The sequence below is a fragment of the Drosophila persimilis genome, unplaced genomic scaffold (assembly GCF_003286085.1).
Source record: "Drosophila persimilis strain 14011-0111.01,24,50 unplaced genomic scaffold, DperRS2 tig00000002-arrow-pilon, whole genome shotgun sequence".
Lineage (NCBI taxonomy): Eukaryota > Metazoa > Arthropoda > Insecta > Diptera > Drosophilidae > Drosophila > Drosophila persimilis.
In genome coordinates, this window is record NW_020825289.1 from 21,309,248 (window position 1) to 21,323,288 (window position 14,041).

Below are 14,041 nucleotides of genomic sequence, written 5' to 3' on the forward strand. Positions count from 1 at the left end.
TCTGTAAGTAAGTCCTGACTGACCCAAAGTCATGACTATACGCCCCACTCGGTTGGAGATGGTTTCGTGGCAGAACAGCTGAAATATAGCGTGGCATTATTTAATTGAAATGTGAGAATGCGCTTTTCCAGCGTACCTACTTCACGGAAATTCCCGCGCACTCACACACACACTCATCCCCACTCGGACTAACGTGCCACACTTGTTCGCATGCCCCATTCGCCCCAGAGTCCCATTGAAAAGGCAGTGGACTACTGCTTCACCAGCTGCGCTGCTGTTTCTGCTCCTCCAGCTGCTGCTGTTGCTGCTCCTTCTGCTGATGAAGAGCACAAAACAGGCATATCGTAGGCAACGAGAACTGCTACAAAGATGGCGAGCGTGCTTGAGGAATGCCCGTGGGGCTCGTGTGCTCTCTCCTAGCCAACCCCAAAGGCCCCCAACCCCCTCTGCTTTGGATGGACTGTTGCGGCGGTTTCATTCATATTCATCCATTTCTCGATGCTCCTTCCCACTCCCACTCCCACTCCTACTCAGCCACCAGGGTTTTCGGCTATGGCTGCAACTTGGCAGCACTAACCCAATCACACACACAGACACACGCAGTGAAGGCGGGGGAGGGAGTCTCGCATTTTTCCGCTTTTACCACCCACGCATTAGCCAAGGCGCGTCCTTTGTGCGAGGGTGTCGTAGAGGATGCTCGCATGTGCTGGGCTGTGCCCCAACAAACACAAATTCCAGCACAAAGAAAGCCGAGCCGAACGGCAATCGGCTCCGGATCTGGCACTCGGGCCTGTTCCGTGCTCTCTCTGTAGCGCTGCTCTGCTCTGCTCTCATCTCGCGCGATATACCGTTAAGGTATATGCTTGAAATTTTCAGCTTCAGTCCCGGACGAGATTTGGAAACGTGCGCTTCAAAAGTTCTCTCCCAAAACTGGGAGTCGTCCCCGCAGCGGATGCGTGCAAAGAACGTTAAAAAAAAGTGTTTGTTACATAGCTTTAGTGAAAATGCGAGAAATAATTAAATAAAATTAGGAAAATATTGAAAATAATATATAAGAAGAGCAAACAGATTTTGCAGTGACAGTGGCAGTGGCGGTGGCAGTGGGCTTGACGTGTCATTTGTTGTATCGAGTGCGAGAGGAAAAAATAATAAACTTGATTACAATGTTAAATGTGGAAACTTTGGGCACGCAAAGCGTCAAAGCGTAGACGCTGACGGCGACGCTGGCGCCGACGTCGCAGCTAGCATTGTGTATAATAAAATTGGCGAAAAAGCCCCCCGCAACCTCACCCACAACCCTCTTGTAACAGAGTGTGGCCGGCCCGGCAGCGGCAGCAGAAGCAGCAGCAGCAGCTTCAGAAGCAGCGGCAGAAGCAGCCGAAACAACCAAAGATGTGCGCGCACAATACAAAAAATTACAAAGCATACTTTTGGGAGCGGCAAATGGCCAAAATCAACAGCGATGCTGAGCGTGCGAAATAAGCAATAAGAAAGAAAGAGAGAGAGAGAGAGAGAGAGAGAGAGAGAGAGGGACAGAGAGACCAGGGACACCAACAACAGGACGACGCTTTCATCCGCAGAAAGAGAGGAGAGCGACAGCGGCAGCAGCAGCAGCGCATGTAAGTCAGAGCGGTGCTGTGTGTTTGTGTAGGTGACGCTGGCGCTAACGCTGTCACTGGCAGCGCTGCCAGCGCTGTTTCCAGTGCTCTCGTTTTGATTAAACTTTGTGCGAGTAGGTCGGTGGGGCGCGGTTCAACCACCCACACTGCTGTACCCTCCTCTGCTCACTCGGCTGGGGCAATATGCTTAGCGGGTAGCCCAAGCATAAGGTGAAAGCCAGTCCAGCAATTTAATTTCCGCAAACAAGAGAGCACAGCGTCATGGTACGGCATGGCACGGCACGGCCCGGTCCATGCAGACGGGCCAAAAGCAGGCTGCTAGCCAGCATCTCAGCCATGTGGCAAGCAATTAAACTCGCGCAAAAATTAACATAAACCAGAGGAAGGGGCCCGGGTCACAGTCACAGCATACAAGACGCACAAAAGTATGCAGCTAGTTTTCGCAGCGTTTTCCTTAAGCTTTTCCTTTTCCGCAACGAAGCACGCTTTGTCTTGTGCGGGTGTGGTGCGTATGTATACACTGTATGTGTGTGTGTGTGTGTGTGTGTTTGGGTGAAAGTAGGCCCGCATAAAATGTAGCGAACCCGAATATCCGCCCGCCCACATCGAGCAAATAAAAGGCGTCTGCTGATGAGCTGCTGCTGCTGCAGTAACACTCACTCGTACGCACATTAGATGAGGTGACAGTGGCAAGTCGCTTAACGGCACCGGGAACGCAACACACACGAATATGCCAATCAAAATTTGGATATTGTATGCAAAACTATATCAAGCAGTTCCCTGGAAACTGTTTATATGCAAGACACTCGAATTACTACTCGTAGGAAAGCAAATATCAACAAATGTGAATGATGGCAGTTTATTGTTTAAGCTCTCTGACCGTATATGCCTGAAAAACCTCTGAGCTAATTCAACCTTTTGTTAGATGAGGAATTTACAATTTCAATTTGGTAATTGAAGGATTGTCGGTTCTGAGTTCATGAGAATTGTCCGTTCTGAGAATTAAGTGCTGTTTGCGAGCACAGGCTAAGGTAAAATGTGAATTATTCAAACAAAAGATTCGATTTGATTTGAGAGTGTGATAGAAAATGGAAGACCAATAATTGGTTGATAGATGCAGCATCATGGATGAAGCCTGCAACGACTACGTGTCCTTAGTGTATTTGTGAATTGATACTATTTTTGATTCGATTAGCGGTTGCTTACTGTATTCACTTCATCCTGCCGCGTGATGCGAGCCGCGTGCCACAAGCTTATGGGCTCTGTCATAAAAATAGCTTAATAAATGGCAAAACAAATCCTCGCGGGCCGCAGGTTGCTCAGATCTCCCTCTCTCTCGCTGCACGACTACATGTGTGTGTGTGTGTCAGAGAAAAGGGACTCCTACTCCTGCTCCTCCTCCTTCTCCTCCTTCTCCTCCTTCTCCACCCTGTATGGGTGTGTTTGTTTATGCCATTAGCCCAACGCATTTGATAATAAATCCATAAATCCTTTTTTTATGGCAAGCAAAAAGCGAGGCACGGCAACCAGACGCTGAATTCGATTATTTGGCAGCCAAAGGGAGCGGTCGTCTGACAAATTTGAATGTGCCCGAAAGGAAGACGGCCCAGACCGTACAGTACAGCTACTGCCAACTGTCTGTGGCCTGGGCCAACATAAGCTGACGTGGCCGGGACCAAATCACGTACTCAGGACTGGACTTAACCGCAGGAGCAAACGGTGAAACTACTTTGTGTGAGACCATCCCAGGATTCACATCCCTCATGCTAGTACGAGTACGAATCGTGAGATTTTGTTTTTCATTTCTTGGAAATGTTTTGCCGACTCGACTGCCGGCTGGTTTTATTTTATTCTCCTTTCCTTCGACGGCAGCACGTTGTTATTTCTGGTTTTGTCAATGCGATATGGCGGCTCAATTTGTGGCGCCCCATTGGTTTTGCCCACTTTGCCGTTAGCTTGTTTTCCCCAATTGATTTATACGCATGTCTGTGTTAGTGTGAGTGTGGGTGGGAGCGTGAGTCCTCCCACTGGGTGGAGTGTGGTTTCTACGAAATAAATAACCAGATTTTGATTGATTTATTGGCCAGCGCTGCATTTAATTGAACATCCATTCGAGATTGTGCCAATTAATCCTGCAGAATAACCTACCCACCAGACCGGTCAAAAGTCAATCACACTTTACATGAATTAATCTCTACTAAAAGTTCAATTGAGTAAAATTATACACATTCAACTTTGAACTAGCCCGAGTAGGGATCAATTACATACTACATACATATATGTACATATGTGGGTGCCAATCGAATGCCTAATTGAATCGTTTCGTGTGGTTCTTGCGGTTGAATGAGCCTTGAAATGTGCACCATTTTTAATATGCACTCATCCTTTGCCCGGACTTGAACTTCGTTTAAGTGGCTACGTAGAACAATCGAAGATAATCCCTGCATTCAAAAAAATAAATCTTCATTTTAATTGGGAATGACCCACTCTTTGTGTGGACTGAATCGTGTGGAAGCGGCTCCACCTCCTTATCCGCCCACAGGCTGCACACAATACAGGAAATAAGCTGGCATCTAGTACTGAATGCCAGTCAATCATGGGACACGCCTATTCATATCGTATCAGTGTCTATCAATCAGGTGGCCAGCACGTCGTATGCGTAACTTATGTTCATTAAAAAACTTTCGAAATCGAACTCGCACAATGCCTGCCAAATGAACAGTGTCCCTCCACGGGGTGATATGTGTGGAGGACTATAAGCGTGTACATATATAGACCCAATGACAACATCAATAGTTTTGAAAAGTGTCAGAGGAAGCCGCCTCGAACATTTCCGTGCCAAAGTCAGGAGTCTGCCACCGACAGGCAGTCAACTTCTTTCCTCGACTGTTGCATGTGGCCCCATTGTGCTTCGTGGTTACAATAATATCCGGCAGGCAGCAAACAACAAATGTCGTGGGCGTAGCCAGGGGGCGGGGCGGGGCCGGTTCTGGCAAGGAGGCAAGCTTTCATTTACATTTGCATAGACATTTTCATTAAAACAAATCACACAGAAAATGTCATTTTGCAGCAAGGACAAAGCGAGTCAGGCCCCTGGCATTGTAAATATATTATTGCGCTTCCTTGGTCCTTCAGCCCTTCAGCCCTTCAGCCCCTCCTCTGCCTTTGCATTTGCCTTTGCCCCTGCGGAGCATGGGATGGGATATATCAAAGGCCTGCGCTTTGGACAGCTCCTCATAATTCTCGCCTTTTACTATCTCGTTGTTTTATGTCCGATGGCTGCCAAAGGGGCTGGGATGGGATGGGATACGATGGGCATACGGAAATTGCGACACCCTATACTATAACAATCGGGCTCTCGGGGAGTACGACACGTAGATTACTGCTGCATGAAATTGGTTTATGTGGATATTGATGCATTGGTGCACTTTCGCACTCATTAGGGCTTGCATCAACCGCTAACGATATGCAGCAAAAACCAATTAAAAGCCTAATGAAATTTCGGGAATTTGTTCCGCCCGAATAATTTCGAACATAAATATTCAAATCAGAATCAATTGAAGAATCCTTTAAACTTTCAGGAGCTCTCGTTGATAGGTCTTTGGTTAGGGTAATCCTTTGGTCGCATCGCTGTTCAGCCTTGTAGAATACACAGTTATTTTTATTGCTTGCAGGGCCAGTGGAAAAATGGCCAACGCCTTGCGTGGGTGCAGCCAAAAGGATAAGCAGAGGATGAAAGCCAACTGAAACAGGGGACAAGGACACACAGCGAACGAGACAGCGAGAGAGAGAGAAGCGAAAAGGAAGTGTAATCTTGAAAAGCTTTTGCTGAAAATATCACGTATTCGCCATGGAGCCGGTTATGAGCCTGGCCCTTGCCGCCCATGGGCCGCCCAGCATACTTGAGCCTCTGTTTAAAACCGTAACTACGAGCACAACGACCACATCGACGACGACGACCACAACCACAACGACGACTAGCAGTCCGGCGCACCTGTCGTCGACAGGCACCACCCTGCTGACGGCCCTCCTCGAAAATCTGACCACGACAGCGGCCAGCGGACTGTACGATCCGTACCCGTACGCCAACCAGACGAACGGCTCGATGGTCTTCGAGACGAAGGGGCCGCGCTACTCGCTTGCCTCGATGGTGGTCATGGGCTTCGTAGCGGCGATTCTGAGCACGGTGACGGTGGCGGGCAACGTCATGGTGATGATCTCCTTCAAGATCGACAAGCAGCTGCAGACGATCAGCAACTACTTCCTCTTCTCGCTGGCCATCGCGGACTTTGCCATCGGCGCCATCTCGATGCCGCTGTTCGCGGTTACCACCATCCTGGGCTACTGGCCGCTAGGGCCGATCGTCTGCGACACCTGGCTGGCCCTCGACTACCTGGCCTCGAACGCCTCAGTGCTGAACCTGCTGATCATCAGCTTCGATCGCTACTTCAGCGTCACTCGGCCGCTCACGTACCGCGCCAAGCGCACCACCAACCGGGCGGCGGTGATGATCGGCGCCGCCTGGGGCATCAGCCTGCTGCTCTGGCCGCCCTGGATCTACAGCTGGCCCTACATCGAGGGCAAGCGCACGGTGCCCAAGGACGAGTGCTATATCCAGTTCATCGAGACGAACCAGTACATCACCTTCGGCACAGCGCTCGCCGCCTTCTACTTCCCCGTCACGATAATGTGCTTCCTCTACTGGCGCATTTGGCGCGAAACGAAGAAGCGGCAGAAGGACCTGCCCAATCTGCAGGCGGGCAAGAAGGACTCCAGCAAGCGGTCGAACAGCAGGTGAGTGCTCTTAAATCACTTCAATCCCATGCGTTGGATCCCCCTAAGATGCATCTCTTTTCAGTGACGAGAACACTGTGGTCAATCATGCGGGCGGCGGCCTGCTGGCCTTCGCCCAGTTGGGCGCCAACGATCACGACACCTGGCGACGGCCGCGCTCCGAGAGCTCTGCGGATGCGGAGAGTGTCTACATGACCAATATGGTCCTCGATTCCGGCTACCACGGCATGCACTCGCGCAAGTCAAGCGTGGGTTTCCCCCCTATAGCCCTCTTATCCCATTTGAAATGCAGATACTTATCTTTGGTGCCTATATCCTTGCAGATCAAAAGCACCAATACAATCAAAAAGCCGTACAACTGCTTCGGCAGCGTCAAGGAGTGGTGCATTGCGTGGTGGCATTCCGGGCGCGAGGACTCCGACGACTTTGCCTACGAGCAGGAGGAGCCTTCTGATTTAGGGTATGCAACACCAGTAACAATTGAAACTCCTTTACAAAGCTCCGTCTCCAGGTAGTAAAACAAGCAATCAAAATTCTGATCTTTTATCGTCTATTCTATCGTCTATTGTCTACTCGTATTTTCGAGTAAGCGACACCGCACCGCTCGCACCTCTAGCACCCCTTGCACTCCCATACACACACACACACACACGTATGTCCCTCTGTACATGTGTGGATGTGTGTGTATGCACTGCATCAATGCAACAATTGCACTTAGAGCGCACCACCCCCCACCCACTGACCACTGCCCATCGCCCACCGAACACAAAGATAAACAGAAACAGACACTTTATAAATTTCGATTTCCTTCTTCTCTTCGATGTTTACCCACTAAGAAAACCAACAGCCAACAAAAACTCAGAGTTCGGCTGCCAAATGCCACACATCCATCGCCGGTAAAAGCTTTCAGTTGCACTAATCCCATCCCCATCCCCATCCCCATCCCCATCTCCATCAAAAAACCCCCACAAATCCATCAAAGTCCTCGCACAAACAGAACTCTGCAACATGGCAGAGGCGGTGGCTTGAAGCACTGTGCCCCATGCAAATGCAACGCCCCTGCCAGGGATGGATATTGGTTCTTCAGTTCAGTTTAGTTTATTTTTCGAGAATGTGCCAGCGAAATGTTTGCCTTTTGTCTGAGTTTACCCTCCGTTTTCATGAATTTTTAGTTTATTAATTTTAAGGGTTTGTTAGTTTCCAATTTTGTGTAATTTTATTTGACGATAAAACGAATTATGAGTTGCAATTCAATGATTTTGTGTGTAAGGTTTCTATTTATGGCGATTTTATTTCTAAAACGATGGTTAGCGGAATTTATACGGCCATATCTTGTCTGCATTTTCCATTAATGCCAGCCAATAGAAGTATAACATTTTCCGAGTTTTACAAAGTTTGCTGTTGATTTGTCTCACTTTATCATTATCTTCTATTCCTTAACATAAATACTTGTTTATACATCCTTTTCAATGGAATAATTCTTTTCCAAGCTACATAAAACTCACAGATATACATCTTGTATGTGTACTCCTACTCTGCTATCTGTTTTGTCTGTTGACATAGATCTATTGATATTCTATGTGCCACAAGTTACCTCTAATCAGTGCAGTTTCATGCATGCCCCAACCGTTCAGGTAAATTCCATTAGAGTCTCTCCCTCTATCCCTGTCTCTTTTTGAAGGCAGTGTCATCGAAACAATTGATGTAACTGAAATTTCCGATGAATCTGCATGGACATGTGCCCATTGTGGGGGAAACCCTCCTTATTTCCGGCCTCCCTGCACCCTTTGGTCGCACATTCTCCTTTCAAATGATGCGTGGCCCAGCATTCCGATGAGTAATCGATTTCAGATCAGATATCCGGCGACTCGTTTCCATCCACAACGCACTCTGCACATGCATGAGTATCTCTGTAGTAGCATCCTGTAGCTGTGTGGGTGTCTGTGTGACTGCATGGGTATGCCAGTTAGAAGAGCAGATGCATCCGCTGCCCCATGATGCTGTTGTTCTGATGCTGCTGCTGCTGCTGCTGATGCTTCAGCTGTGGTCTGACAGCCATCTTGTTGTTGCCTGCCAACAGCCATCATAGTGCTGGCACTTGTGTGTGTATGTGTGTGTCAGCATGTGCGTTTGTCTGTGTGTTTGCAGGAATATGCGATACCAATGGCACATCCTTTCTCTCCTCTCTCTACCTCTCGCCCCACAGATGTACCTCGATGAACGTGATGCGGGACAACTACTCGATGGGGGGCAGTACGAGCGGAGTACGGCCCCCCAGCATTCTGCTGTCGGATGTCTCGCCCACGCCCCTGGCCCGGCCCCCGATGCCACTCAGCTCTATCTCGCAGATGCAGGAGCTGAATGCCACCGGAAACAACAGTCAAAACAGCAGCAATAGCGGTGCGGCGGCGAACGCGGGAGGAGCCAGTACAGGGAACGGAGCTGCCATCGGCCTGGGCCTGGGCTTGGGCTTGGGAATGGCCACGGCGAATGGAACGGCCAGCTGCAGCAACACAAACGGCAATGGAAACGCGAATGCGAATGGGAATAGCGCTAATACGGCGGTTCGTGACTCCCGCACGCTGCCCGTGATCAATCGCATTAACTCCCGCTCCGTCAGCCAGGACTCGGTCTACACGATACTCATTCGCCTGCCCTCGGACGGAGCCTCATCCAATGCGGCAATGAGCAGAGCAGGAGGAGGAGGAGGAGGAGGAGGAGGAGGAGTAGGAGCAGGCTCAGGAGAAGCCGCTGCGGTAGGTGCAAGCGCAGTGGCAGTCGGCCAAGGCGATTATGCGCCCTCCATCAAGATGATACAAGAGGATGCGATGCCCTCGACACTGGCCAGCAGTGCAGCAGTCACCACCGTACCCCCTCTGGCCACCCGCCGGCCGTTGCCGTCGCGAGACTCCGAGTTCAGCCTTCCGCTGGGCCGGCGCATGTCACACGCCCAACACGATGCCCGCCTGCTCAATGCCAAGGTCATTCCCAAGCAGCTGGGCAAGGCAGGGGCCGCCGGCGCAGCGGGTGGTGCTGCGGGGCAGCACGCCCTCATGAATGCCCGCAATGCGGCGGCCAAGAAGAAAAAGAAGTCGCAGGAGAAGCGGCAGGAGACGAAGGCGGCCAAGACGCTGTCGGCCATTCTGCTGAGCTTCATCATCACCTGGACGCCGTACAATATCCTGGTGCTGATCAAGCCGCTGACCACCTGCTCGGACTGCATTCCCGCCGAGCTGTGGGACTTCTTCTACGCGTTATGCTACATCAACTCGACCATCAACCCCATGTGCTACGCCCTCTGCAACGCATCCTTCCGGCGCACCTACATCCGTATCCTCACCTGCAAGTGGCACACCCGCAACCGCGAGGGCATGGTGCGCGGCGTCTACAACTAGATCTCACACACTACCCACGCATACACATACAGACTACATACATATATATAAATATATATATTTAGGCTAAGATTCAGTTCGGAAAACTACGTATAGTTGCAATAAATGTTGTGTGCTAAAGGAAGGAAGGAAGGGAGGATATGTTTGGCAAGGAAACCATAAATAGGCTTAGTTATTACCCATTGACAAGCAGTACTGATTTTTTGATGTCTAGCCCCGGATTATATACACGAATATAAATGTATATGTATACACCACTGCTTCGGGAGGGTTGCTATGTAAGTTTGGCCACAGGCTTTCAAGATCAAACGATCCTTTAACGCCGGACTATACTCCAGCAATGTTCTCACCAAAGATATACCCAAGCTTCCTCAGGTTTATGCCATTAAGTTCAGCAACCCTCTCGACCCATCGTGCTTAAGGCCCAAAATCATTTGAGCGATGATCATGATCAGATCAGACACAAGAGATGGTTCGTATCGGAGCGGATCGGATTCCATTTGTTAGGCGTTTAGGTAGGCACATGCTCCAGGCAAAGAATTTAATACAAATTTAATGGATTACGACTTGGAAAACATACAGTATATACACACGCATACATGCATATATATTATTATTATTATTATAATTATATTATATAAAATACACCAGGCAAATATACCCATGTGTAAGCTTTAGGTGTTGGATGCAAGAAGTCATCCTCCACATACGAGTATGGGAAATGGGGAAAAACCAAAACCAAAAAAGCTTTAATACAAGTTCAAACTACGGATACGGATACGGAAACGGAAATGAAGTTGGTGGTTCCGCGGGGCTGGTTGCATCGTTGGGTTCCCATTTAGATCATAATTTTTGTGAAATGTTAGGGGGGACTATAGCTGGGGGGAAATGTGATCGTACTGCTCGTTTTTTGATAGGTTGAAGTCAGTTTTTATATACATAAATGTGCATAGAAAGCAAACCAAAAATTTGTATTGAACCAGTAGTACGTACGTACATATATGTGTACATATATATGTATATGTACATATATGCATTAAATTACGATTATTACAATGTATGTTTTAAGAACGAAACCCACCATAGTTCAAAAACTAAGAACAAAACATTTTTGTAACTGATAAATAATGAAAAAAAAACCCAACAGCGAAAAGCGAAATGTAACAAGAGTAATGTAACCCAAAGCAATAGACACGACCAGACAAGAGATGCCTCCAGTCGAAGGTGCATCAGGCGGGGAGATGGAATGAACTTAGTGCTTATGAGAGCCCACAAGGTTGTGTCGACATACATATATACATATAAAGCTGGGATTCCCTCGACTGGAGGAACATATCTTGCTGCGGCATGGCCGAATCGATCGACATAGTTCTTAAATCCGAAGTATCTTCGAAATGCACCAAATCAAGTAACTCCAACTAAAATTGCAAGCATATTAAAAGCATATGAGAGAATAAAATACAAAAATAGAAAAATACAGTCTAAGCAAAAGATAATCGGTACGCCCGGATCGAAACCCTTTTTATGAGTGTGTAGCTAACTAATCGAATGATCTAACAAATTGTCGGAGGCCTCTGGAGGCGAAATCAAGCTGAAATCAAAGCAACATTTGTAGTCTCTGCGGCACAAGACGTGCGTATTTATACCTAACGATACGATACGATATATTATACTATATACATACGAGTATAGCTATATATAAATATGGAGTTTAGCCTGGCAACCAAACCAAGTAAACCAACTACAAACCCAAAAGACATGATTTACAACCACACGCACATCCAAATGAAGCATATGTAGTACGATTAACGTATATCTCAGCAAAACCAAAACACCAATCGAGCAAACCAACCTAATACGAGTATATATACATAAATACATACATATAGATAACCTTTTGACTACGACGAACAGATTGAAGTACATACAAATATATAGTAAGAGGATTACAGTACGAGTAGGACGCGTTTTGATGATGAGATTGGAGGGGAGTGGAGTGAAGTAAAGTGGAGTGGAGGTTTAATTGCATACAATCTAATTGTTTGGAAATACACTATGATATATAGTAATACATATATGAATTAAAGCTAACAATAAAACATGTGAATGAAAAGCAGGCTGACAAAATCCTTCCTTTCCTAAGCAGAGTGCTGGTTGGAAATATTCGGGTTTTACTTTGTATTCGCCTCTCCATGGCCGTCTCCATCGCTCTGTCCTCGCATCAGTATCTGAACATTCTTTTGGATGGCTTCCAGCTTCTGTTGCATCAACTCCTGGCGCCTCTGCTCCGCCTTCTGCTGCTTGTCCTCCAGCTCCTCGAGCGTGGGCGGCTCCGAGTGGGCCGCCTCCTGCATTAGCTGCTGAATGCGCTTGGGTGGCTGTCTCAAGGTCTCGTTGAGAGGCATCTCCGGCTGCTGTTCTGTGTCAAGCGGAATGGTAAAGGCCTCCGAGGCAGCTGTCAGACAGAGAGGGAGAGAGAGAGAGAGACCGGTAATAAGCAACTCAATCGGGGGCTCCGGTGCACTCACGGTATTCCTTATTGCTGGCCATTCTGTTCGACTTGGCCGACACGGGGCCTTTAGTGTCGTCTATCGTTGGGTTGGACTTGGAACTGGAGCAGCCCATGCTAGGCAGCCAGTAAGTCGTAAGGCATTACGTCTAAGACTTCCGTTTTAGCTCTTCCTTCCTATACCTTTTGCAGCCGCAGGGATAATGACAAAAGGATGCTGCTGATGCTGATGCTGCTGATTCTACTGCTGCTTCTGCTGCGACTACGGTTAATGTGATTTCCTGTTGCATCCGCTTGGCTACACTCAATATTCAATTTCCGCTGCTGTCACACTCATTAGACTTCAGTCGAAGGAGCAGCTGAGGACTACATTTAATGGCTCATTAGTATTGATTTTCTTGGGCTTTTCCGATACGACGCAATACTGTACCTCCTGGCGGTGCGCGTTCCAGGACACTGGCAGGTGTGTGCGGCCGTTTGTCAGGCGAGCGGCTGGGCAACTGACTCGAAAAATTGCAATGCAAAGTTTTCCGCGCTCGTGACCATTAATAATAATAATTGCATAGACAGGGGCAGGGACAGGGACAGGGACAGGGACAGACAGGATCAATATTCACATGAGGCTTGCGTGGGTGCCAGTGGCCAGGCCGAACACAGACAGACACGGACATGGGCCCACTGGTCGTAGTCCTAGTCCTAGTCTAAGCCCCTAATGTCAATCAACTCTGGCTGGGGCTCTGGCTATGGCTGTGGCTCTACTGGCCACAATCGACGCTAATTGTGGTGGCAGACACAACTTCCCCGGTCATGAGACTATAGATGTATGTATGTATGTATGTGTATGCCGCAAGTTTAGTGACCCACTCAACTTTGACCACGGCCGGGGAGGAAAGAGTGGGCTTTGATTTCTGTCTCAACAGTTTGCCCATTGTCACCGCTTGGCCATAAAAGACCATGGCCCAAACACTAACAACTTCCGGCTATGGGCTGGGCTGGGCTGGGCTAAGAACTGGTCCCGCACGGAAGCGCGGGCGCGTGCCAATCCACCGCCCAGGTCGTCCACACTTAACCACTCACCACCACAGCTGCCATTAGTATGTGCCACACGTTGCGCCTTTGTGGCCAGGGTCTCTCGCATGCAAATTGCCCCAGCCGCAGCCGCAGCGGAAGCGCAACCGTCACCGTCACCCCCCCCACCAAGACACTCATCCGTGGGCTGTAACAGGTGCTGCAGTGTGGTGCGGTGCGGTGTGGTGCGGTGCGGTGTGGTGCTACCTGCGCTAGTAAGTAATGAGCGACGTTTAATTAGGTTAAGTGTCAATAAGATGATGTCGTCAATCAATCAATTGCAAAATACTCAACATGGACATCCATCAAGCGGCTAAATACCAAAAGGCATTTATTTGTCTGTCGCACACTTTTTTCCTGAGTGTGCTTAATCCAAGCCTTCTCATAGATACTCACCTTCCATTCGTGTGTATATGTATGAGAGTGTGTGTGTGTGTGTGTGGGGCGTGGCCAGTGTTCGGTAAGTGCCATTGCGAATGAATGGTTAAACGGCAAATACCTTTGGTCGACTGCTTGCACTTACATAGCTGAAGGGGAGTATCTATCGAGGGAAAGTGACATTTAAGGGGGTTCTGAACTACTTTAAGAAAATCGAAGAATTTCTTTGCCTGTAGTGCTCCGAAAATAAGCATTATCCATTTGTTTTATATGCAAAA

The 14,041-nt window shown here is 48.5% G+C and overlaps 2 protein-coding genes across 2 annotated transcripts; one reads left to right on the plus strand and one right to left on the minus strand.

The window, feature by feature from the left end:
- The first annotated feature begins 919 nt into the window (after window positions 1-919).
- On the plus strand, window positions 920-9,808 carry LOC6601313 (muscarinic acetylcholine receptor DM1). The gene is made up of 5 exons (XM_026986678.1): window positions 920-1,619; window positions 5,294-6,413; window positions 6,478-6,661; window positions 6,737-6,873; window positions 8,620-9,808. Exons 2-5 carry the CDS (start codon window positions 5,470-5,472, stop codon window positions 9,806-9,808), a joined length of 2,454 nt encoding a protein of 817 aa, XP_026842479.1. The 5' UTR covers window positions 920-1,619; window positions 5,294-5,469.
- Window positions 9,809-9,988: 180 nt separating this feature from the next.
- LOC6601314 (translation initiation factor IF-3) lies at window positions 9,989-12,779 on the minus strand. Its single transcript, XM_002026330.2, has 3 exons — window positions 12,748-12,779; window positions 12,337-12,683; window positions 9,989-12,263 (listed from the first exon to the last, which is right to left on the minus strand). The coding sequence occupies exons 2-3, from the start codon at window positions 12,431-12,433 to the stop codon at window positions 11,980-11,982; spliced, it is 381 nt and encodes a 126-aa protein (XP_002026366.1). The 5' UTR covers window positions 12,434-12,683; window positions 12,748-12,779; the 3' UTR covers window positions 9,989-11,979.
- Window positions 12,780-14,041: the final 1,262 nt, after the last annotated feature.

Coding starts and splice junctions, on each gene's coding strand:
- LOC6601313 (XM_026986678.1), top strand. CDS start 5,470: ATGGAGCCGGTTATGAGCCTGGCCCTTGCCGCCCATGGGCCGCCCAGC. Junction 6,414..6,477: donor AGCAAGCGGTCGAACAGCAG/GTGAGTGCTCTT, acceptor ATCTCTTTTCAG/TGACGAGAACACTGTGGTCA. Junction 6,874..8,619: donor GAGGAGCCTTCTGATTTAGG/GTATGCAACACC, acceptor CTCGCCCCACAG/ATGTACCTCGATGAACGTGA.
- LOC6601314 (XM_002026330.2), bottom strand. CDS start 12,433: ATGGGCTGCTCCAGTTCCAAGTCCAACCCAACGATAGACGACACTAAA. Junction 12,264..12,336: donor GGCCAGCAATAAGGAATACC/GTGAGTGCACCG, acceptor TCTGTCTGACAG/CTGCCTCGGAGGCCTTTACC.